General features: G+C 47.9%; 3 protein-coding genes across 14 annotated transcripts in view; 2 read left to right on the top strand and 1 right to left on the bottom strand.

Moving 5' to 3' along the window:
* The window catches only part of GPBP1L1 (GC-rich promoter binding protein 1 like 1), a 31982-nt gene extending 25740 nt beyond the window's left edge, over nt 1–6242 (top strand). For all 9 annotated transcript variants that reach the window (XM_086902218.1, XM_086902223.1, XM_086902222.1 and 6 more), the window contains 4 exons: nt 3091–3249; nt 3991–4115; nt 4979–5081; nt 5318–6242. In XM_086902218.1, the coding sequence (XP_086758344.1) occupies nt 3091–3249; nt 3991–4115; nt 4979–5081; nt 5318–5464 (534 nt within the window). In that variant the 3' untranslated portion in view covers nt 5465–6242. The remainder of the gene's footprint in view (nt 1–3090; nt 3250–3990; nt 4116–4978; nt 5082–5317) is intronic.
* Nucleotides 6243–7549: 1307 nt separating this feature from the next.
* On the top strand, nt 7550–11783 carry CCDC17 (coiled-coil domain containing 17). Its single transcript, XM_086902232.1, has 10 exons — nt 7550–8063; nt 8170–8359; nt 8610–8801; nt 8903–9032; nt 9144–9270; nt 9380–9439; nt 9519–9862; nt 10081–10250; nt 10537–10673; nt 11587–11783. Exons 1-10 carry the CDS (start codon nt 7645–7647, stop codon nt 11690–11692), a joined length of 1875 nt encoding a protein of 624 aa, XP_086758358.1. The 5' UTR covers nt 7550–7644; the 3' UTR covers nt 11693–11783.
* Nucleotides 11774–23172, bottom strand: NASP (nuclear autoantigenic sperm protein). 4 transcript variants are annotated; one of them, XM_086902215.1, is made up of 15 exons: nt 22923–23172; nt 22134–22184; nt 21247–21357; nt 20653–20733; nt 20387–20484; nt 18773–19660; nt 16861–16943; nt 15883–15959; nt 15684–15757; nt 14524–14712; nt 14132–14298; nt 13675–13728; nt 13510–13581; nt 12445–12576; nt 11774–11943 (listed from the first exon to the last, which is right to left on the bottom strand). In XM_086902215.1, exons 1-15 carry the CDS (start codon nt 22982–22984, stop codon nt 11890–11892), a joined length of 2193 nt encoding a protein of 730 aa, XP_086758341.1. In that variant the 5' UTR covers nt 22985–23172; the 3' UTR covers nt 11774–11889. The 4 variants fall into 4 exon arrangements, with proteins under 4 accessions (XP_086758341.1, XP_023788267.2, XP_086758342.1 ...); XM_023932499.2 differs by lacking the exon at nt 22923–23172 and adding an exon at nt 22312–22461; XM_086902216.1 differs by lacking the exon at nt 21247–21357 and having other exon boundaries at nt 22923–23141.
* Between the last annotated feature and the right edge of the window lie 196 nt (nt 23173–23368).

Genomic DNA, 23368 nt, shown 5'->3' with positions numbered 1-23368 from the left:
TCCTTTCTCTAGAACAACTACACAAGCACTGAGTTCTGAGGGGGGTTGAAGGAGTTTAACATGTGTATGTATGACTTTTCAGCTACAGTATCTGTTTTTAATTTTGACGTTGGAAGGAGGTTATCTGCTGAGATGGAAATTGACTTGCCCCTAGTTTTGGTCTGAAGTATAGAGAGAACCTTGAAATATAAATCTCTTAATATTTCAGCAATAACTGTGACAGAGCACAAGAAAAAAAGAACAAAAATAGAACAGACTGTGATAAATTCCTGGCCAATGCAGCTGCTCTTTCCAGGTTCAACTTGATGATCTTGAAGTCTTTTCCAACCTTAATGATTTTGTTGTTCTGTAAATGATGATTCGCAACATCTGAAATTAGCTTGTTTTAACTGTAGAATTGGGGGATTTTTCTAGAGGTGCACTTGTCTTCTTCCGTTATAGACATTAATTCTAAAATAAGGCCTTGTCATCTTTATGGTTCTCTGCTTTGAAGACTTTACTTTTCAGCATCCTGCACTTTTCTGCTTTAGCCACAGCTGAGTGTGGAAGCAGTCATTAAGGCAGTAGTTAATAAACAGGCACCTATCACTTTGACAAAAAGATCTTACGCTCTGTTCCTTTCCCTTACCTTGCTTTTCTCTCTCTTTAGATCCAAGTTCTTTGTGCTGCTGACAGCCTTCCTTCTGTGTAATGCACAGCACAGTATAGACAGTGTAAATGTGTAAACTTAAACAAGCATTCACTTTGTATCATACAGGAATAATGCAAGTGTTTCCTTCACCAGCCCTCAAGGTCTGCTGTGAAACTCCAGTCAGTGAAGATGTTGGGTACCAACCTGAGAGCTAAACATAAAGGGCTTAAAAATTCCTTCCAGCTAAACTGGACACTTGTAATATGTTTTCCTTTGAATCTATTGGAGATTTACAATGTGAAAACACAGGTCTGTGGCCAGCAGATAGTACTGCAATCCTGGTTCTCCAGGATTACTACACATAGTCTCTGGCTTTTTGTTTCTGGAAGGGGCTAATGCCCTTCCTGCAGAAGTGGTAAGAATAGCACCTTTATTCATAAGAGACAAGAGTGTGTTGGAAACTAAAAAGGTGCCAACTAGCACTGGCTCTGTCCCCACAAGCCAGTCTAAGGCAACCAAGTTACAATACAACCTGAGTTCTTAAAATGAATTCAGGGTTACTTTTCTGTAAGAGTAGCCATCCATGTTACACAGACAGACATCAGAACAAATCTGAGGTGATGCCTAGTATTCTCATTCATAAAATGCCAAACACCCAAAAAAAAAGCAACACCAAAAAACTGAGATGCCTTGATGCTTCAGTCAAAGGGCTAAGCTTCCTTTAGAAGAGATGCCAGTTTACTATTTTAATGCTAAACAAGAATGTTTTGTAAAACATAACTCTTCTATAGAAAGTTATGCATAAAACCAGAATGGAGGTGAAATGAATTCCCTTTCAGAAATATGCTGTTTCTAAACTTTAGCTGTAAATGTCTTCTCCTGATGTGTAGAAATTAAGTTTTAGTACCTCAGTAGTTCATTAGAGATCAAAACAGCCACTAGCAAAGAGTTTCAATTGAGTATTTCAGATTACCAGAAGACATCTAATTTTAGTCTCCTTTGTTCATTGTTACCTACTGTCACTGCAGTCAAACTAAGTTATGTTGAGAGTTTAATTTCACTCTTGTGTCAGCTTTTTATCCTGATAGTTGCAGTCACCCATTTGGTCTGTTACAACTGCTGATTTATTTCTTACTGTGTTGAATTAGGCAAAATCTGAAAGGTCTGCCTGAGAAATTACTGCCAGGCTGCACTTCCTTTCAGGCATTATTTCACACCAGTGTTTCACATGCAACAGCCATTAGAAATATAAGCAAAAGTTGCTGCCTTGTTTTTGGTCTAGTTTCCTTGATCTTTGCTCAGAGCACTGAGTGTGATAAAAATTTTTGGCACAGGAGATTGATTTTGAAGAGTGTGAATTTGCAACCTTCCCCTGCAGCTTAAAAAAGTGTGTGGGGAGAAAAACACTACAAACTTCAGAAAATTTTACTGGTTTAATATTGATTTTTTTAAAAATCAAAGCATGTACGTGAAGAAAAAGAGTAGTTTTACATGCAAGATTCTCATGTCAGTTCTCCATAATAATGATTAAATTCCTCACTGTTTTAGAGTAGTCAAACATGAACTCCAGCAGGAGGTTAAGGTACTGGAAACTTTGCCATAACAGGTTCTTAGATTCCTTTTATGTGCCCAGTCAAAATATGGAACAGATAAAATTGAAAGCTCACCTTGGTTAGCAGTGCTCCTATTGCAGGATCATGGCCAGTACAGCCAGTGGGCCTGGTTCACAGACTCCAGATTATTAATGAAATTTAAACATTGTGGAAGAGCACAGGAGGTTTCCTTGTGTTCATGCACTGAGGTGAGCAGATTTCCCACAGGCTCCAGGGTTGTCCATGTCTGCTTCCACACTGAACCATCTGGGCTGGGTGTACAGAGCCAGCAGCTGGCAGCATTCTCTCCAGGGGAGGATTCCAAGGCTGTGGCTGCCTGTTCCGCACCCGGTTGTGGTTAGTTAAGGATGTGACCACTCCCTGAAAGGAGATTACCTCCCCATAGCTTAATTTCAGGGTGGAGTCTGTCAGGATGATGTAAAATGCAAATTTGAACTGAGTCTGATTTGTTTAATTTGCTGATTTTTGTAGGAGAGGAATCCTGCATGAAGTTTTTTGCCCTAAAACTCTGTTGTTATTATTGCAGAGCATAGTAAGCTCTGTAGTTTATTTGTTGTAAGCTGCAGCTTGCTTGAGTTACATTACAAAGAAACAAACATATTCATGACTATGAATTGACTCCTAGGGGAAGAAAAGGAATTGAGTTAATAATGATAGATAGGGGAAGTGAATGTGCAGGACACATTAGTATTTTGATGGGAATTTGACATTAGGTTGGGGTTTTTTGAGGGGTTAAGAGCCACCCAAAGAACTGATGAGTGTTTGAAAGGTGTAAGCACAGCCACTGAAAAGGCTTCAGGTTTGCAGCAGTGCAGTTTGATTTCTGTGTTCTCCCGCCCTGTGCAGAGTCCTTCCAGCACCACCCCTCCCATTGAGATCTGCTCCTCGCGCCTGACGAAGCTGATGCGCCGGACCACTGATAAAAAGAGCGAATTCCTGAAGGCACTGAAGGATGATAGAAATGGGGAGATAACAGAAAACAGGGAATGTGACAAGCTGGATGATGTAAGATCACTGTCCTTGCTGTATATATGATCATTATTATTGAAGGAGTTGGGGCTGAAAAAGTCCTGAGCAGTGTATGTAATTCAGGCTCTGGAAGAGGAAGGGAATGACTCCCACTGGTCTGGCACACATGCCAGTGGAAATAGCGCACAGCAGTGATGGAGGGAGATGTGTAGCACAGTGGAATGTAAGTGGATAAGTAGTAAATGAGGTGGAAAGGAAGGTTATAGATGTTTAAGGTAATCTAGATTTTTTGTAAGGATTCTCTAAGAAGAGGAACAGTATCATATTTTAACATCTTAAGTTGCTTTCCAACTTCCCTGTCAAACTGATTCAACAGAAAAGTAGAATTTTGTGCTCGTGAAAGGTGCAGGAATGTAGCTCAAGCCTCAGAAGCACAGACCAGACCCCCAGATGCATGTATCTGTGCCTTAATGTGTATGCCAAATGTGTTCATACGAGCATTTAATTCTCATAGTTTTCTTGCTGTCACTCCGAGCTGCTGGTGATGGCTTTGCAATGCCAGCATTCACTCCCTTGGCGCAGCAGCACAGGCCACCAACCATCCTTCATCCTGTGTTGTCCTGTCACAGCCAGGTACACATTGCTGCAGGTTCTGTGAAAAACACTGGCTCAAGGTGAAAGGCTTGGCTGGACTTTCAAAGGCAGAAGCTTGCACTTGGAACTGTGCTGTTGGCATGGTCTGTGCAAGCGCACTTTGATGGTTTTATTTTTCTTCAGATGGAGAGCAACAGCACACCAGAACCAAAGGAAAACTGGGAAGAGAACTGCCATCAGAATGGCCTTTCTCTCCCTTTGCCGGAGGAGGGGGAAAACCTCTCCCATTCACTGGAAGCAGAACACAGGTGAGGAAATGGCAGAATAAAGTGACTGGAGTAAAGGAGGGTGAATTCTTGGGCTGTGAGAGGAGAAGGAAACACTTTTGAAGAAAATTCTGGTTTTGGGAAGCAGCAGTAGATGTGTGTATGGAGAAGGAGGTTTTGGGGCTTTGTGACTAGTGCTGGACTGGGCGGGGTCTTATTGAAAGTAAAACAAGACACCAATTACAAGTGAACCAAGGCTTTACCAAGGTCTGTAATTAAATTCCAGTGCTTTTTTAATGCCACATCCCCGTGTATCAATGCTGCCTAGAGATACTTATCTGCCCTCATTGGGAGTCAGCATGAACCAAGGGTGATTCTGGTTAATTTGCAAGCAGCTGTCCTAAATGTAATGGTTTGAAGACACACACCACAGTTTGTTTGCGCTTAGAATACTCCAGTGCTGCTTTACATGCTGTAAAAGTGGAGGAGAGTTAAGAAAATATTTACCTGGTATCTCAGGCTGTATCTCACATCAGTGAATAAGCAGTGTGAGCATCTGGTGCAAGCAGATAGTATGGTTTAGGAGATTCTGAGCTGTGATACTGGTTTGGTTGCCTCATGTCCTCCTTCAGTGTCCTTGAGTTAGAATTTCAAATCCCTGCCTTCCACCAGGCTGGTTATGTACCCATTATACAGGTCTGCTGATGGTTAAATATTTGTAAAAGACATTGAAAAATGGTGGGTAAACACAAAGGATTGTTGAAGTGGTCTGTGATAGAGAGGATTCCCTGGTGAATTTGGAGTAATTTACTACAAAACCTTATTTTTCATGAACAAAGTGTTCCTTCCTTTGCTATTGTTCCCTTGCTTTGGTTCCCATGCCCCTTTTATTTTCTCACAATCAGGTTATTGAAAGAAATGGGATGGCAGGAATATCCTGAAAATGATGAGAACTACCTTCCCCTCACAGAGGATGAGCTCAAAGAGTTTCAGATTAAATCAGAGCAGGTATGTTTACAGCTCTTGCTACTTGTGACTGCTCTTCTCCCTCTCCTTTCTCAAGGGCTTGTTCTTAAGGGTGTTCAAAAGGACCAAGCATTTAAGCAAGACTGTAACAGAATGGATGATTCTGCATCATCCGTGTGTGTATACACAGTTAAATGTGGCATTCATCTCCACAGAGAGCTGATAACAGTTACTCTCCACACTTGTACTTGTCTTAAAACTTACTTTCATTCCTACAGCGAAGAAGAAACGGATTTGGGAAGAATGGATTTCTTCAGGGCCGCGGCTCCAGCCTGTTGTTCCACTGGGGAAGCACTTTTAAGACAAAGATTGAGGACTCAGACACAGAAACAAGTAGCAGTGAAACGTCAGATGACGATGCCTGAAACTGGGCACAATAAAATTAAAATAAATAAAACCAACCCAATAAACTCAGTTCATAGTTCAACACGTGTTTGGGGTTGTATAAACTAAACAGAGTTTATTCTGTCTCCAGTCTGTTCAGTTTTTTCTTTTGTTGTTGATACTTCATGCACAAGGGAAATAATTGTATCCCAAAGAAGAGAGAAATTGGCTTCTTTAGCTTTTTCTTTTGGTTTTGCCCTAATGCTTACTAGAAGTTTGTGCAGCTAGCAAATTTTGACAAAAATCCCTTGTGGGGCAGTGCACAAGTTCAGTCGTGTGAGCAGGACACAAGTGGCTGACTGATCTCTGCAACAACAAGCTTCTAACAGTGCCGCCGCATTGCCCAGCGCGCGGTAACGGTGTGCTAAAACAATCATTGTCGATGACAAAATGGCTTTTGAAGTTCTAATTATGTTAAATTAATGCTAATAACATGAATATTTTATTTTATTTTATTTTTTTTTGGCGGCTCGGGGAGCTTCATCACTTAACCAGGCGTTTGTGGTTTTCTTTTTTTTTTTTGGGTACAGCTGTAAAATATTTGGATATAGGAATTGTTTGTGTTCTTCTTGCAGCCTTGATATTCAGGGTGGATTGTAAAATATAAATTTTTTGTGAGATTTCAAAGATTAAGATTATTTTGATAACATTATTTACAGATTTTAAAAAGTGACTATCACATTGAGTCTGTATGAGGGGGAAAAACTACTGCATCAAAAATAACTAACTTGGAATAAATATTTTGCATCAGTTTGCCAATTCTAATTGTCTTTCTTATGTAAGAAGAGCTTTCCTCTAAGGGACCTGCAACTTTGGGGGTTCAGTAGCACTGGGGATAAATAGTTTCTTCTCCCGCTCTATTTTTCCACTTGGCAAACATTGCTGTAGTGCTCAGACTGCAGGAAGTGAACTCTTCCTTTAAGAAGGGAGAGGGAGAACAATGCTGAGATGGCAGTCCATGTTTGGGGATTTTTTTTAAAGAAAATAATTCAAAATTATCTTCTACTAAAGCAGTTTGCTTTTTTTTCCGCTTCATACAAAACGGTGAAGCTCGACCGGTCGGTGTCACTTGTTCCTAGTGCAATGCTGCTGTTTATGTTCACAACGTGGCAAGGGAATGTCTGAATCCAAAGCTGTTTTCATTGAAATCTTTTTTAAAAATTCATGAAAACATTTCTATTAGATTAAAAAGAATTTTACAAACAACTCAGTTGTGGCCTAAGCTATTTTAGTGTCTGGTGTAAGTTCAGCTTGTGCACAAAGGTTTTGGATTGGAAAGTGCTCTGGGGTTGTGCCCTGTTTGCAGGGGGGTTGGACGGAGTCACACAAAGCCTGGTCTTGCTGACCTGAGGGGGTTTGTCCCAAGGTTGGGCCTGTGTGTTCTTGATCCACTCCTGGCCAGTCAGGACAGAGGTGTAAGAAAATGGTAATGTTTAGCCCTGAATCTTTGCATCAGGATTCAAGGGCACCTGCTCAGTATTATCAGGTGTAACTCTGTTACCTGTGCCTCCTGCTGGCTTTGGTGAACCCCAGTGGAGAGGGGCGGTGGGGCATTTCTTCATCCCTGTGCTCTGGAAGCCGGGGTCCAGGGGCTGAGGCTGCCTGGGAATGCTTGGGGAAGTGCTGGGGCTCCTGTGTTACTTTGCACAAACCATCTTGTTCCTTCTGAATATTTAAACACTGCTGTTGTCTAAAAGAGCTTATCCATTTTTTAAAAGTTTAACTTTCTACATCCATTTTGATCCAAGTTATGCAGATCTGTGTGCACTGATCTCAAGGAACAGGGTAAATTTAAAACCCCTTCACCTCAAATCTGTGCTGACAGCCACTTGGAATGGGGGAATTGGATTGCTGAGCGCTGTGGAGTGAGACTGGCCTGCCCTGAAGAGCATGGCTTGTCCTGTGTGTGCCAGGAATTCCTTGTGCTCCATACCAGATGTTGTGCCCTGACCCTCCTGTGGACTGTGCAGGGTTTAAGCATCGATGAAGCTTTGGAAGTGGCAGTGGCAGCCCCTGGGTGAGCCTGGTGGGGCAAGTCCCCATCCATGAAATAGCAGCTTTGTCCTGAGCAAATCATGAGTCCACGACGGGTACCACTGGCAATGAGGTGAGGGGGAAAGCTTGTAGGCACTTGCCAAGCAGAGCTGAAGTGGGTGCAAGGATGGAATGCAGGGAGTTTTTTGGGAACAAAGGCAGGGCCTGGACCCCTGTGGCAAGAAAGGGCAGAAGTAGCTGTTTGACCTTGGTGTGGAGGTTCCCCCTTAACTTGAAGTCTGCTAAGGAGCAGCTAAGTGGGAGCTGCTGCAAGGTGGGCAGGGGGCACTCCTGGGCAGTCCCAGGGCCAGCACACCTGTCAGCGAGCACTCTGGAACCACAGAGGGACACAGGGCAGCAGGGCCTCCCTCATCTTGTTTTCTGTGGATTGCTCAGGTGGCTCAGCTACATTTTCTTCCCCATTCCAGTGCCCATGGTAGGTAAACAGTGGGAATGTCCAGGGCTGGGGGTGCGGCCCTCCCTGCCCAGCCCAGAGTCTAGCATAGCAACAGCGGCTTCAAACACTGCAGCCACCGTCGCCAGCAGGTCTGTGCACGCTTCCAGCCCATCCCGGGGTGTCAGTCCCGCAGGGGGACCCCCTCTCCCTGTCAGGGTGGCCCCCCCGAGTGATTCCACCCACTCTGCTTTCCAGGGTGTTGGACATGGGCGCCTTCCTCTGCCCCCGCTGCCGCTTGGCGTTCAGATCCCGACCGCTGCTGCGGGTGCACCTGGAGAAGCTGTGCCTCGGGCCCACGGCACCCAGCAGCTCCTGCCTCCATGGGGGAGACCCTCTGCCGGTGGAGGGAGCACAGGATTCGGCAAGGAAAGCACAGGACGTCTCGGTAGTGTGGAGCTGGGTCTGGCACAGCTGGGTAGGAGGGATGGGGACAGAGACAGGGACAGGTGCTGGGCTGTGAAACAGGGCATCACATCCTGGATGCAGCTTGATCTGAGCTGGGGTAAGCGTCCATCCTTCCATCCCTGCACCACACAGCCAGCCCTTGGTGCTTACTACGCCAAAACCAGAGAAGTATGTCATTAAGTGAGGGGGGTTTGGGAGTGTCACCCTTTTCTTCCCTTTGTGTCTGTGAGGTCGGGGTGTCCCAAAACACGGACGACACTGAGCCACGCCATCACTTTGTGCTTCGTGGGGTGCCACCAGCTGTGCGGGGACAGCGGGGAGCAGGGCGGGCGCGTGGGGCTCCCCTGGGGGACGTGCTCACCCCCCGCGAGAGGGCCCTGCTCCGCAAGGCCCACCCCACTTCTAGGAGGCTGCCAGTGGAGGTACGGTGAATCCCAAATGCCAGGGTGGGCATCAGCAGCCCTACAGCTCCCCAGCACTGCGGGTCCAGCTCCCCCTTCCCGGTGAACCCCGTGTGCCGCAGGGAGAGCCCCCCCGGCAGCCGCTCGCACTGCAGAGGCAGCGGCAGCCGCCGCAGGAGCTGCTGGAAGCCCACGAACGCCAGGTGGCCGAGATCCGGGCCAGGACCCAGCAGCTGGAGCGGCAGAGAGAGGGTAGGCGCTGGCAGCGCTTTTGGGGCGATGGGGAGGCACGTGTGGGCTGCAGTAACCCCCCGAGAGTGGGGCTGTGTGTGCTGAGCCCCCCGACCCCTCACTGTCCTTCAGGGCTGTGCCGGCGGCTGGCGACGCTGGGGACCGGGGCACCTCCGGGCCCCCATCCCGAGCAAGGGGAGCCCGAGCTGAGCCAAGGCCCGCGAAACCAGGCCGAACAGGTCCGAATAGCACAGCACAGGTGAGCCCTGGCCTGAGGGGTCACAGCACAGAGCCTTGGCCCTGTGGGGTGCTCTCCACCAAGGGGCTTGGTGGCTCCCTCACCCCCCATGTGCCCATCTCCTCCCCAGGGCCAGCCTCCGCCTCGACACACTCCCGCCGCCCGCGGGGCCGCTCACGGCCGAGGCCAGGTGAGGGTCTGTGGGCCGTGGTGGCTCCGAGCAGAGCTCCCGGCCGAGCCCTGCGATGGCTGATCCGGGGCTCCGGCAGGGCGCTGCGACTGTCCTACCTGAGCTCCGGGGGACACGACCCGGCCATCCTGGACCAGCTTCTCCACCTCCAGCTGGAGGCCACGGTGCTGGAGAAAGGAGCCACGGGGCTGCGCAGGGGCGGGCGGATGGGTAAGCGCCAACACCAGGCCCAGGCCCGTCCCCCCACAGGGACCGGGGCCCCACAGCCGGCACCTGAGGCACCCCCGGCTGTGCCTGCAGAGCCTCCCAGCACTGGCACACACGGTCTGGATGCGGCACTGCTGGCCGTGGAGCTGGAGAACCGGCGTCTGGAGGATGAACTGTTGGCACTGAAGGTCAGGAGGGAGAGGAGAGCAGATGCTGGTAGGTAATGGGTCCCGTATCTGCCTCTGTGTCTGCAGCATCAGAACCCTGGGCTGGACACGGCTCCTGGAAATATGGGCAAGTGGAGGGGGGCTGCAGCTCTGGCTGGGCTCTCTGCAGAGAGCAAGGAGAGTCCCAGGCCCCTGGGGCCCTGAACATGGGCCTGGTGAGGAAAATGGCTGCTGTAAACCCCACGGTGACAAAATCCTGTTGCCCAGGCTCGCGGGCAGCCCAGCAGCACACGGAGGAACTGGCCCGGCTCCAGGCAGAGGTGGGAATGCTGCGATGCCATGAAGAGCAGACGAGACCATGGCCACACACCCCTGTCTTCCCACACCCTATAGCCCCACCACTGCCACCAGCCCTGGCCATGCCAGAACTTTTCATGGTAAGAGCCTCAGCCCAGGGTGATTGCCAGCTCTCCAAGGAGAGGGGAGTTGGGATTGGGCTGCAGGCTGAGATGGGTGTGAAGGTACAAGCCTGAGGGCATGGGGAACAGTTCCCATTCTGCACTTGGGGATAGAGCCACTGGGGCAGGAAGCGAGTCCCCAGCAGTGCCGGACCAGGGGTGTGATTTGCTCTGCACACCCAATGACACACGCGAGGGAATAACCAGGCAGCTCCCAGCCTGCCAGGAGCCTCCTCTCCTTGACATCACTTTTTTCCTTCCCCAGGAGCCCCCTGGGCCAGCACTGAGGCCTGGCAGGCCCACAACTCATGTGGCCCCTGGATTCCCCTTCATGCCCTTTGTGGCCCTGGAGGACCCTCCCCCTGCTCAAGAACCCCCAGCACAAAACAGGGCTCCCAGAAGGTGAGCCAGGAATAGGCCATGGCCCCACTGGACAGCCCTGCCACCTCCTCCACCATCCTTGGTGGCAAACTGGGGCTTCACTAACTACTAGGGTGATGAAGGGATGGCAAAATCCGTGTTTGAGCTGCAGAGATGGGTTTAGGGACTAGCTGTGGGTTGGTACCAGGATCCCACAGTGCTAGGGTGGGTGGAAGTGTACAGGATCACTGCTGAGACCAGAGACTCTGGGCATTTCAGCAGGAAAAGGACAGGCAAACCCAGTGGCAAACTGAGTTACACAGCTCAACTTCCAGCTCAGGACAGAGACCACAGCCAGAAGAGTGGTTAACACTCCTGCTCACAATGGTGGATTGGGGAAAGGCAGAGGACAGAGGGGCACAACAAATTCCCCACCCTCAGGCATATCCCTACATGCAGCCCTCTGTAGGGAAAGCCTAACCCAGGGCCTAAACAGCTCAGCTCTGGGAGCCAGCAAAAACCACAGCCAGCTTTCCAAAGTGTCAGAGGCCCTGTGCTACATGTTCAATAAAAGGCTTCAGCTCATTGCTCTTCACTTCTTGGCCTTTTTTTGTACATTCACATCCCAGGGCAGGGTCCCAGTCCCACCTGGGTACTGAAGCTGGCTCAGGAGCCAGCCCTGCCCCTGCTCCTGGGTGCAAAGTGGAGGTCAAGCAGAGATAAAAACACACAGCAACGAAGCCCAGGATGTTACAAAGCTCTTACTTTATCAGCCTTCCCCACCATCTTTAGGCCGCTCAAAGCTGAGGGAGGCACTACCAGAACCCACTTCAGGCTCAGCCTTGAATGAACAAAACACAGCCCCAGCTGTGACAAGGCCCCAGTAGAAGGAAAAAAGGTCAGATCCCTGGACAAGACAGTGAAGTTCAGGCAATGCTCTCCTCCTTCCCTGCAGCAGCCAGTCCTTCCTGGCCCATCCAACCCTCTGCTCCTGCCTAAGGAATGTGGGGAGAAATGCTGAAGCTAAAGGGAGCATGAGCCCAGCAGTGGGCCACAGCTGAGATCTGCAGCCCAGGGGGACAGCCAGGAGCAGAGGATGGAACCTGGAACCTGTCACAGGAGAAAGGTCAAGACAGGGACCATTTGCTTACAATCTTTATTGAAGTCATACAAAAGTTGCCAAAAAGTGAAAAAATACACTATATACAAAACCATTTTCCTTGTAAGGAGAGGAGTGTCCAAGGTTAAAGAACCATTATCATACTGTGCTTTCAACTGCAGCCCCTGATTCTGCTTGTGGCCTTTTCTCTGTCTAAAAGAGAACATAAGGGTTTGTTTTTAAAAGACAAGACACAGTCTTACAGCACCAACTCATGCAGCAGCCCAAGAGTTCTGTAATTTGAAGATTTACATATGTGAGCTTTGCCAGTCACCAGAGCCCACCACTATCCTAAAGCATTGAGAGTAACAAGTGCAGCCCAGGGGTAAGTAATAAAACCCAGGAACATTAAAAACTGGGGAAAGACCCTGTGCTGGAGTTGAGCCCAGCAGAAGAACACCCAGAACCTGTCTCTGTCCCACCCCAGAGGTGACAAGGCTCCACAGCTGGGTCTGTCCAGCCCATGCAGGGTTAGCACCACAGCACAACATGCATCCTGCTCATTAGGAATATTCTTCATCTCCTCTGGTAAACCTTGTGAAGGACAGCAGGCAATAAAACCAGGACATCTACCAGGCACAGAACCATCCCTGAACAGAGAGGGGGGGAAATAAAATAAAAAGCATGGCCCAGACTCCTGGCTCAGCTGCCCACCTCCTCTTCCATTTTTTCCGCAACCTCATTTCCACTGGGGACAGACTCCCCACCACCACCATTGACAGCCGGTTCTGGTTTAGATTTCTTGGCTTCATTGTCTCCCTGATGAGTCTCCTCCTCTGGTTTCCTCTGAAGACAAAATTGTTTATAATCTCCACTAAGTACAAGTCAAAGTTTAAATCTTTTTGAGAAATTTAGCATCAGCTGTCACTGCACATCATCTACCCAACCTCTGCTTGCCAGGCTCAGGACAGACTCCCCAGTGCTGGGGTTTAACCAGAGCTTTGATGTTCTGACACCACGGTCTCAACCACAGTGACACTTAGGGTGCCAGCATCTCCAGGACTGAGTTATCCCTAGTTATAATCTCGCAAGGAAAGGTGCAACCACTGAGTCTGTAACAGCTCCAGGGTAGATTTATGGCATCTACAACATTTGAAATTATCTAAAGCAGCAGCTCCAAATCACTCCAGCACACCTGAACTGACAGGCCAACAGAATAGAGGCAACATAGAACTGAGAGTATCCCCTACAAGATCTTAAGTTTTTATTAGCAGAGAACACATAATATTTAAAGGAACCAAGTTCTCAAGATCTGGTATCTTTAAGAGGCAGTTTATCGTTACCACCAGTGTGCCTTGACTATTTATTAAGTCCAAGTCCCAGTTTCCTTTTGGAAAGAAGGGAACCCAGCCCAGTCTGGTTGATTGCCTTTTTCTTGGGATCTGCAGGTAACCCTGCTGCTGCTCTTGAGGGTCCTCAGCAAAGGAACCTCTGTTGTTTAGAGAACACCTGCAGAAGCCACACAACTGGGTAAGATTTACATCAGTGTGGGTCTGGCAGGGTGCTGAACCACCAAGAATGGTCTCCTGGAGGCCAGATGACTCCCAGACTGATTGCTTCCCAGTGGAAAGCAGTTTCATACAGTACTGGTTTTACTTTTGGAGTGTTTTCCCATTATACAACTACCTTAAGAAAAAATACTTTTTATACAAATCAAATTACACAGAGCAAGCCAGCTGTACTTCAACAAACTTCTTAACAACTCATTCCTGGACTCACCTTTTTCCTGACTAAATGAGATATGTCTGTTACACACTGAGATGCACCATCAGCTCCTTTCCTTACTGGAATCTGTTACAAGACAGGCATTGACACGTGAGCAAATGCAACCAGTAATCCTTAGAGCAGATGAGAATTAACAACATTCATTTTAGATTAACTTACTGTGGACACAGAACCATGGTCTTCACTTTGTGCAAAGCCAGATGTAGTTCCAACCTTAAGAAAAGCAGAAAAAACAAACTATGGCAGATGATACATGTGAACTGAGTGAGATACAGAAAGCCCTAGTCTTTCACATCTCAACACTGGATTCTGCACTTCTGCACAGGACAAATGCAATCCACATGTGCCTGGCCCATCATTTCCAGCCCTGATACATTAAATGCCACAGAAGCCTATCAAATTCCCGTTTAGTTTGGAACAATTAGTATCAGGGCTCTTACTAAATATCCTATTTCAATGTCAGCTGCCTCTGTTTTCTTCTCACAACCACAGCCTGGTAACACCTGTGAGCAATCACCAGCCCTTGATCAAGTCTGAGCTCCTCCCGTTACTGATTTACTCTTAAGTTCCACTGGAAGAAGGGCTGGGTCAAAAGGAAACCTCAGGACACACTCACCAGAGTTGCTTTCAGTCCTAGCTCAGCTACTTTTGCACTTTTCTGTGACTCCTTTGAATCTTCTATCTTCTCTTTAATTTCAGGAAGCAGTCCCTTCAGTTCTTCTATCTCCTTCTCGTCCTCAGGGGACCCAGCATCTGCCTTCTTTATCCGCTCAGTCAGTATTGCTGGGGTGAAACAGTTATCAGGGCAAAACACCTCAAGACAAAGTAACTGTCCAGTTACCACAATCCAGAAGCAACTATCTATCTGCCAACAAACAGTTTTAACAATTCTGCCCTTGGTGTAGTCTGTCACCACTTTCAGCCAAAACACAAGACAGCAGACAACGAGCACCCCTCACTAATTTGCCTTGTGAAAACTCACTAGACAGAGTTCAGAATTCCACATACCCAGTCTCTTGTCTATGACCTCCATGGACTTCCCAAACTGCAGCACGGCCTCGTCGAAGTCGCTGTTGTAGTGGTAGGCCAGGGCGAGCTGGTAGTGGCTCTCGGCCAGCAGCCGGTCGTGAGCCTCCAGGTACTTCTGCTGCAGGGCCAGGCAGGCCTGGAACTCCTCTATTGCCTGCGTGTAGTTTTCTACAGGAGAAAGCCCCGAGGTCTTTACAAACCTCAGTAATTATCCACAGCAGCACCATCTAAACCCTGGTTTGGTTACTCCATGTTTTGTTACACATTATACAGTGCGCAAACAGAACCACCACTGAATGCAGCAGTGCTGGGCTGCTTTCAGGCTGTCAGGTGACAACAGTGCCTCCCCTGAGACAATGTCTAGGCCAGCTCCTCTGATTCTCTCACAAGTGGTTTGTGTAATTTCAGCACAGAAAACTGAGCAGCCAAGTCAAAGCAGGGACCAAATTCTCCTGCTTTACCTGCTGCCAGGAGCTGAATGTAACCAGTCACAATTGCAACACAGATCTGGAGCTAAGGACAGTGCCACCTTCCTGCCAAGCTCTCCCTGAATGTGCTCTAGTGACATAAGATATGACCCTTAGTCTGCAGCCCTGGCCCAGAAACCTGTTGGAATATTTCCAACACCTGCCCCAGAGAATGTATACATTTGGATTTAACAAGATGAAAACACATTTTTAAATTATAAGCAAGCAAGACATTACAAGGAACAAACCTGGGGCATGCTTCCCACTCCTTTTTTCTGCTGTGTAACACAAGAGTTTTTCCTGACTATAACCCAGGATTTGGGATGGTCTAAGAGGGACAACTATTTTTCATGACAATTTCAGCAAGTCTCTCAAGTTCACAAGCAAGGTTTGGTCACTTCAGAAAGCAGAACACAAGGCTGACCTGGCAACACACTGCTTCCTACTCAAACTTTTTTTTCCTCACTGCTCTGCAAAAGCACTTAAGCACTTATCCTACTTAAGGCACCAACAATTACTTCCAAAGCTTCTCACATGGCTGCAACTATCATGATGAGCCTAATTTTTTCTCATCCTGACAGTCTTAACTCACATCTGCTCACTTTAAAGTACAAAACCCAGTGAAAGAAAGTAGAACCAAACGCTTTACACGTGAGAATTCACATTACTTACCAGATTCAATGCTAACTTCTCCTAATTTCAAATGGGCCTGAGCTGCATGGAGTTGAGCTTCTTTTGTTTCTTGTCTACAGCAATAAGAAAAAAATAGTTTCCAAATCCTGGTCAGAGCATGCCACATTCTCTAACTGGTTATGCCACCATCCAATTTACACTGAATTTCATATACCCAAATTAGAACTTTAGTCCTTACCTCTTATAAATGACTTTTGCTAACTCCAGCATGTCCCAGGCTAGCTCAAGATTGCCAATTTCATCCTCCTCGCTTTCCTGTAAAGACCAGAAGCGCATGACAGATTAAATGACTTGGTCATAGATCACATCAAACACCACCACTAAATTCCCAACCAGTGTTATCAAGGAATCCGTTTCTGCAAGAGGTAAACATCTCACCACTAGGAAGGAAAAAACAAAACAAAACCAGAAAATGCAGAAGTGGTTATTGCATCAACTAAGCCTTTTGCCTGGAGTAAAGATGTTTCAATGGAACGTTAACTTGCACTGCTTTGTGATATGCTTTACATTTTTTTCAGAAAAAACAGGGCACCAAGCACCAGTATTATCCAAAGAGCAAGATCTTGGTTAAGGTTCTCTTTAGATGAACCAATCAAGTACAGCTTTTATAATGAGACTTTGACCTTTGTTGGAATAGTCTGAGAAAGTGACCGTTATCTCAAACGCTTAGTGCCACCCTATGAGGCTGCAGATTTTTCCAGGCATTTTGACTGCTACATCAATGCACATCTCAGATTTGAGGAGCACCACACTTCTCAAACAACTCCCATCCTAATCACAGCTTACTGGACCAGGAGACTTCAACATGTACAGTAAAACAACCAGACAAGCAGAGAATCAACTGTTCCAAGTAACTCCAGAGACAGGCTGGAACAGCTCTCCCTGCCTGCCCCTGCACCACCAGGCCACGTTAGTTCAGCACACCACAAGCATTTGTGTCAGAGCAGCTGAACAAACCCAAGTTTACAGACACAGCTGAGCAAGATGCTACAGTGCAGACTAGGCCTAACTCTGGCCATTCCTAGGCAATATTGGCTTTCAGAAGTCTTTCCTACACAGAACTAAATGAAACACGAATAAGCTTTTAGAAGGACATCATCATATTTAGGCCTAATACTGCATCCTTCCATAAGCACTGCTGTCAGAGCAACCTCACCTTGTCTTCCACTGTCAATTCATTCTCCTTATCATCTTCAGCTTTATCATTCTCTTTATCTTCCTCTTCAGATTCTTCTGTTTCTAGAAGGCAAGTAGATGCATGAGGACACTTCTTGTTATTGTGCTTGCTCAACATGGAGTCAGGCAGAATATGCTATACCCAGCCCTTATCTTTCCAGTGACAGGTTAGAGGTGAGATGTAAGAAGAGCATATACATTAAAGTCTCAGCATCAGCAGCCATCTTGCTGGCACCATTCAGTACTGCAGACTAAAGCAGTCCATAAGTTTAACTTCTTACTGTCCACAACAGAAACTTACATAGAATTTAGTTCTCACAAATCTGTTGTCAGCTCTCACTGAAGCCACAAGGTCCTGAGCAGCCCTAGAGGCACTGGCCAGCTGCTGAACTTCATGCTACAGAAAGTGTTCTCAGCAAGATAGCTGCCAAGCTGCACACAAATTAGTCTGTTTCTGAGTTCATGATCCTCATGTCAAGGATTTAAGTGTCAATGTTAATGAACCTCCTCTTGTGTAGTACACTAATTTGACTTTTGACACTATGCAGAAGCATCACATCATCTGTTCTACCAGCAGAAATTTTGGGAAAATGTGCACGAAGGAACGTGGCTAATAACTTCAGAGCACTGGCTGGTCTGCAGGCTGAAGTCACACACATAATTCCTGTATCACAACCTCTGGCTAATTCCAGAACAGGAGCTTGACTGAGAGTGGGGGAGGACTAGAGAGCCTGTGAACTCACTAGTGTAACTTCCAGCACACACCCACCACTGAGAGGGCCAAACCTGTAAACATAACGACACTGTGTACAAAGGGAAAACAGAAGAGATGTCAGGACGCTAAGATTTAAGTAGTGGGAGGAGTTTGGAATGACACAGCACCGGACCAGATGTTCCAGAGGGTCCTCACACTCCCAGACTTGGGGCAAAAAGCAGCAGTATGTGTGCACAAGCAGCCTTTCAGCACTGAGGGTGAGGAACAGGTAACTACTCTTTAGTTTATCTTCCATGATCCTCTCTCCACAGAGACACCCTGTTAGGCCACTGCTCAGCCAGTGAGTGTTCACTGTTCTTAGCAGAACAAATCCTTCCAGGGTCCAGGACTGTTTAGTCTGAACATCTGCCACTCCTGAAGTAAGGCACTGCCTGTGAAGATGAGTTACTGATAAGCCAAGCTGCAATTACAGTTCATCAATTAACTCGTGCAATAGAAGGCACAAGCCCACTAAGGCCACAAAGTACTGCTCCAGCAAAGGGTGCAAGTCTTACTTCAACAGAGCCCTGGAAACAGCAATTATGAAGCAGGGAAGCAGAAGGGCAGAAGCTGGACAGCCAGAAGACTGCACTAGAGCAGCAATAAGGCTTTGGCAAATCAAGTTTAGATTTTCTAACTAAATTCTCCCTAGCAATGACTATTAGAAAGGAACTCTTCATTGGAGTCTTTCTTCCACCAGAAGTAAATTTACTGCTTTATGTGTTCAGCTGTTCTTGTTTTTTCACCACCAATTTGAAATAAAACACAGCTATAACCAGAAGCAATTTGTGCTTCAAGTTGTGTGAAGGTTAGTGCAATACACCCAGATGCATGCAAGTGAACATCCATTCAGTATTCTCCACCAGCCTAGCCATTACTTACACATTTCACAGGGCTGTCAGTTTGCTTTCAAGTAAGACTTGCTTTGCAGTTAGTTAAGCGTTAGTCAAGAGAAGCCGAGACTATTCACTATTCCTTGAAACTTTACTTGTATGTAAAGTCCTTCAAGGGCCCCTTTACTGTGCCTTTTCCTTATTCTAAGGCAAACAGAAAATTCTGAATGGAACACTTTTTACCCATTGTTAGCCAAATCCATCAAGTCATCCACCCACAAGTATTTTTCTCCTCTCAGTGTTACCTTCTCCCTCTTCCATCAGGTCATCTTTCTCTTCTTTTTCTACCTTAGCACCTTCACCCTCTTCCATCAGGTCATCTTTCTTTTCCTCTTTCTCTACCTTAGCAGCAACTTCAGCCTTTTCTTTCATGTCATTAGATGGCTCTTTGCCCTCTGTGGGCACAGGTTCCTCTGAAGACTCTGTCTCTTTAGATTCACCTGCTTTCTCTTCTGTAACTGTCTCTACTGGCTCTTGTTTCTCTTCTGCCTTCTGTTCAGCCACCTCTGCATCCCCTTCTGCAGTTTCTTTCTGTTCCACAGCAGCTGCTTCCTCTACTTCTGCCTTCTCTTCTACAGCTGTCTGTGCCTGCCCTTCTACAGCCTCTCCCTTCTCCACAGCTGTCTCTTTTTCTGTTGCTTCTGCTGACTGTTCTCCCATCTCTCGCTTCTCTTCCACAGCCGCTTCTCCCGCTTCAGCCTCCTCTCCAGCTGCCTTTGGCTCCTGGTCTGACACTTCTGTTGTTCTCTCCTTCTCCTCAGTTGCCTTCTCTATCTTGTCCTCAGGCACAGTCTTCTGCTCTTTTTCTACCTCCTTCTCTTCCACAGCTGCCTCCTCTTCCACAGGCACCTGCTTCTGCTCTTCTGAAGAGCAGAAGCTCTTCTTCTTCTGTTCTTCTGAAGAAGAAGTTTCTTCTTTTCCCACAGAAATCTCAGTCTTCTCTTCAACCTCTTTGGGCTTTGCATCCTTGTCAGCAGCTGCTTCTTTGGGTTGTTCTTCTGTAATCTCCTTCATTTTAGCATCCTCTTCTTTGATTTCCTTCTCAGATAGTACTGTAGACTCCTCTGTGGACTTTTTGGCCTCTTCCCCCATGGCGTTATAAACCTGTTCTCTCAACTCCTCCCTTGCTTCTTCTACATGATTGAGGAAGCATAAACATTTCTTCGAGTTTAGTGATAAAGACATTAACGGGCACTGACAACACCACCCTCAAGACCCTCAAGTGTGTTGGTTTGTTACCAAGTTGGATGACTTTCCTAAAAGCTTCATTTTCCAAGTACAAGGAATTAGCAGATAACCAACATAGCCACTTGATCTAAGCAAGTCCCTTCCCCTTCCCCAGACTGCAGCATTGCAAGCGGCCGCTCAAGCAGTGTGCGGTTGTGCAGCGATTTTAGTCACAGCTAAGCAAGAGGTGCCAGTGCTTTAACAGTCTGGATGGACAGGAATTCCTGCATCCTCTCCAGCTGCGGGGAGTATAAAATAGCCACTGCTCTTGGGACTTTGTACAGACTCTGACCTGTGGGACTACACACACTGTACTGCTACAAGGTTACAAAGCAGTTGGAGTCAGCGGTGAAGCTTAAGAAAGCAAGTTTGAATGCAGTGTATCAGGACAGACACCTGGTGACCCTTTACACATGCTTTCAGTGACCAGCCCCTTGAAGATGTTTTACAGGTTTTGCTCATCTTTAAGCAAGACTAAATAAAAACCAAACAGAAACAGAGTCCATTCAGACTGCCAAGAGTTTCAATAGAATGATTCAGGCTACCCAAGATACCAATGGACTAAACTTGGATCATTCCAACAAGAAAACACAGCCTGGTGCCTCCATGGCAGGGTAGGCAGCTTTACATACCATCAGCAGCTGGCAATGCAGAGTCTTCTTCTGCCTTTTCTCCTTCCTCTTCCACCTGCACTCCTTCTAAGGCATTTCCCAGCACACCATTTTCCATTCTAAAGGGAATAGGAGTTTGTTATCCCTTGAATCTCTTAATACCATAATTTGAACTGCACAAGCTTCAATGCCACAGCCCATCACACCCAGGGCAATTCTGTCCAGAAAGGAGTGAAATCCTGTTACACCAGACACACTCTTCACCAAATGACAAACTGTCACCATACCTTGCCAACTCCAGGAGAGATTTTCCATAATAAAAGAAAGCTTCTGCACACTCATCCGCTGTCTCACCATATTTTTTACCCCTACAAAAACAATAAAGAATTATTTGCCTGTGCCTGCTTTAGATTTGGATATGTGAAATTGAACATTAACTATTCCTAGAGAAAAGGATCACTTTCTTGGCTCATTTCCCATTGCTTTAAACAAATATTGAATGCTTCTCTCAGCTAGATATGGCTCTCCAACGTCCAGATGAGGAAATTTATCTGTAACCCAAAAAGTACTATTCACAGAGACTGATCAAGACTAGTGAACAAGTTACTAGAGAAGACACCTGCATAACAAACTATCAAATCCCTTTCCCTCCTTAGGCAACGCTATTGGTAATGCCTATCACAAAAGCCACCTAAACTGCACACCAGCTACAGCACTGTCCAACTCTTGGATGACTTTAAATAGTTTGCCCCCTCCTCAGTTGCATTCTAAATTGTAAACATGTTAGGTAAAAACCCCAATCTTTCTTGCATAACCCACATCAGAAGAGACAAGCTGAAGCCCAAGCCCAGCAAAAACACACAGAACATTCTACTACTCACAGTAAGCTTGCAGCTTCCTGGAATGCATTCACAGCAGCTGGAATATTTCCCATTACCAAGTGTTTCTGTCCCAAACCCAATAGTTTCTTTGATTCTCCGTCCACATCCATACTGGAGGAAGGAGAAACAAATGAAATACAAATTTTTGCTAGTTTTCAAAGTAATTTCAGCTTTCAAAACCTAGTCTGTTTAATGGAAAAGAGAGCTGCATACATTATAGTGTTTGGAACTATCAGGATGGGTGGGATTTGTTTGGTTTTGTTTGTGTAAATCTGAAACAACTGATAGCTTCAATACCAAGGGAAGATAGGCAATTTCATCCAATCACTGCAATTATCACAATCTGCTGCAAAAAAGGCTGCTGAAAAACATACTTTAGAAGCTGCACACCAACACACCACAGAGCACCACTGATTCAATCGCCAATGCTAAATCAAGAAAAATAAACTCAAGTTAAAACTTTTCATATCACAGCATGGCACATCTGAGAAGAATGACAGATGCAAGTGTCAGCTTCAATTGAGTGCATCTCACACAGCTTCATTTCCACAAGGTCCAGCCCAGTATCTCATACTGGGATGAGAAGCTTCCCATAGGAATACCATTTATCACGTGCCAGCAGCATACTTGTGCCTCTCCAGCACTAATTAAAGACCCAAAAACTTCAAGAACAGCTAGTATTTTTGTATGTATCAGTCCCTGAAAGGACCTTGCTATAAAAGATTTGTGCAAACCACTGGTGAGCACAGGTTTTCAGCACCTACAGCATGCATGGGAGTTACGACTCCAAATCTAAGAATCAATCTGAAGGGTGACCTTTGTGTTCCATTCAGTAACTCCGGGATTTTGTGTTATTAGGTAATTGACAGTTCCAACTCCCATCTCACCTGTCTGTCTTGTCTGTGGATGTGGAAGGAGCTGCCAGTTCCTCTTCCATCCTGCAAACAGAAAATCGAATGTTTTTTTAATTCACGTTTACATCCAGCCACTCACTTCCCGGCACGAGCTGAGCTCTCGGGGGTGCAAAATCAGCACTAGGAGTCTGGATTAGAGGTGCTCATCCACCTCGAGCGGGCTCAGGCTCCGCAGTTTGGTGTTTATTGTCGGAAGGGAGGCTGTGAGGGGCTGTCAGGCCCTGCCCGGCCGGTCCCGCGCAGACAATGGAGCCTTTCCCGCCTTCCGCCGGCCCCGCCCCCCGCCCTTGGCGCCAAACCCCGGCGGCGGCTCCTCACGGGCCGTCGGTCACGTGACACCACCCCCTTCCCCCAGCCCGCCCCGCGGCGTCGGCTGCCCCCAACAAAGATGGCGGCGGCCGCGCAGCGGTCACGTGGTGGCTCCGCGCGAGCCGCGCGGGCCCAGCTGGCGCCGGAGGAGCGGGGCGGCGGCACGTACCACCACCGGCGGGGGGGACGGCGGAGGCAGGTACCACAAACGGCGACGGGGGGACGGGGGAGGCAGGTCCCACAAACAGCGAGGAGGAAATGGGGGGGAGGGGGGGTGTGCAGCTTTGCCAGCCCGACCAGCACCCCCAGCCCTACCCCTAAGGAAATCCGGCTCCTCTTACCCCCCCATCCCCTCCGGTACCCTGCGGCCCGAAGGCGCCCCCCCTTCTCCCCTGATACCCCCCGTCTCCGACACGCACACACCGTAACCGCGGCCAACCCGCGCGGCCCTACCTAGTCTGGGAGGCCGGCGCGGGCTCAACGCAGGGGGGAGCGGCGGTGGCCGAGGATTGCATAGAAGCTGCTGGAGAGAGGGGCGGCGGCGGCAGAGTGCAGCCCCCTGCCCCTCCGGCTGGCTATATACCCCCGAGGACACGCCCCGGCTCGCCTGGCGGCGCGCGCGCGCCGCGGGGGGACTACCGCTCCCGGCACGCTGCGCGCCCGCCCCGCCGCGGGACGCCGGGGGCGCTGCCGCGCGGGGCGCACTGGGAAGTGTAGTGCCGGCGAGGGAGGCGGGGTCCCGTGGGGCATGCCGGGAGATGCAGTCCCGCTCCCTCACAGCCCCGCTGTGGGAGCCCCTCAGCTCCAGCCTGGGGCCCCGGGAGGCTGCAGCGCCCCGGCCCCTGCACCCGCTCTCGGCCTCTTCCAGGCGAGCAGGCCCTGGGCTTCGGCCCAGCACA

The sequence above is a fragment of the Cyanistes caeruleus genome, chromosome 9 (assembly GCF_971803275.1).
Source record: "Cyanistes caeruleus chromosome 9, bCyaCae1.hap1.1, whole genome shotgun sequence".
Lineage (NCBI taxonomy): Eukaryota > Metazoa > Chordata > Aves > Passeriformes > Paridae > Cyanistes > Cyanistes caeruleus.
Note: the sequence above shows the minus strand (reverse complement) of the source record. Positions and strands in the feature narration are given on the sequence as shown.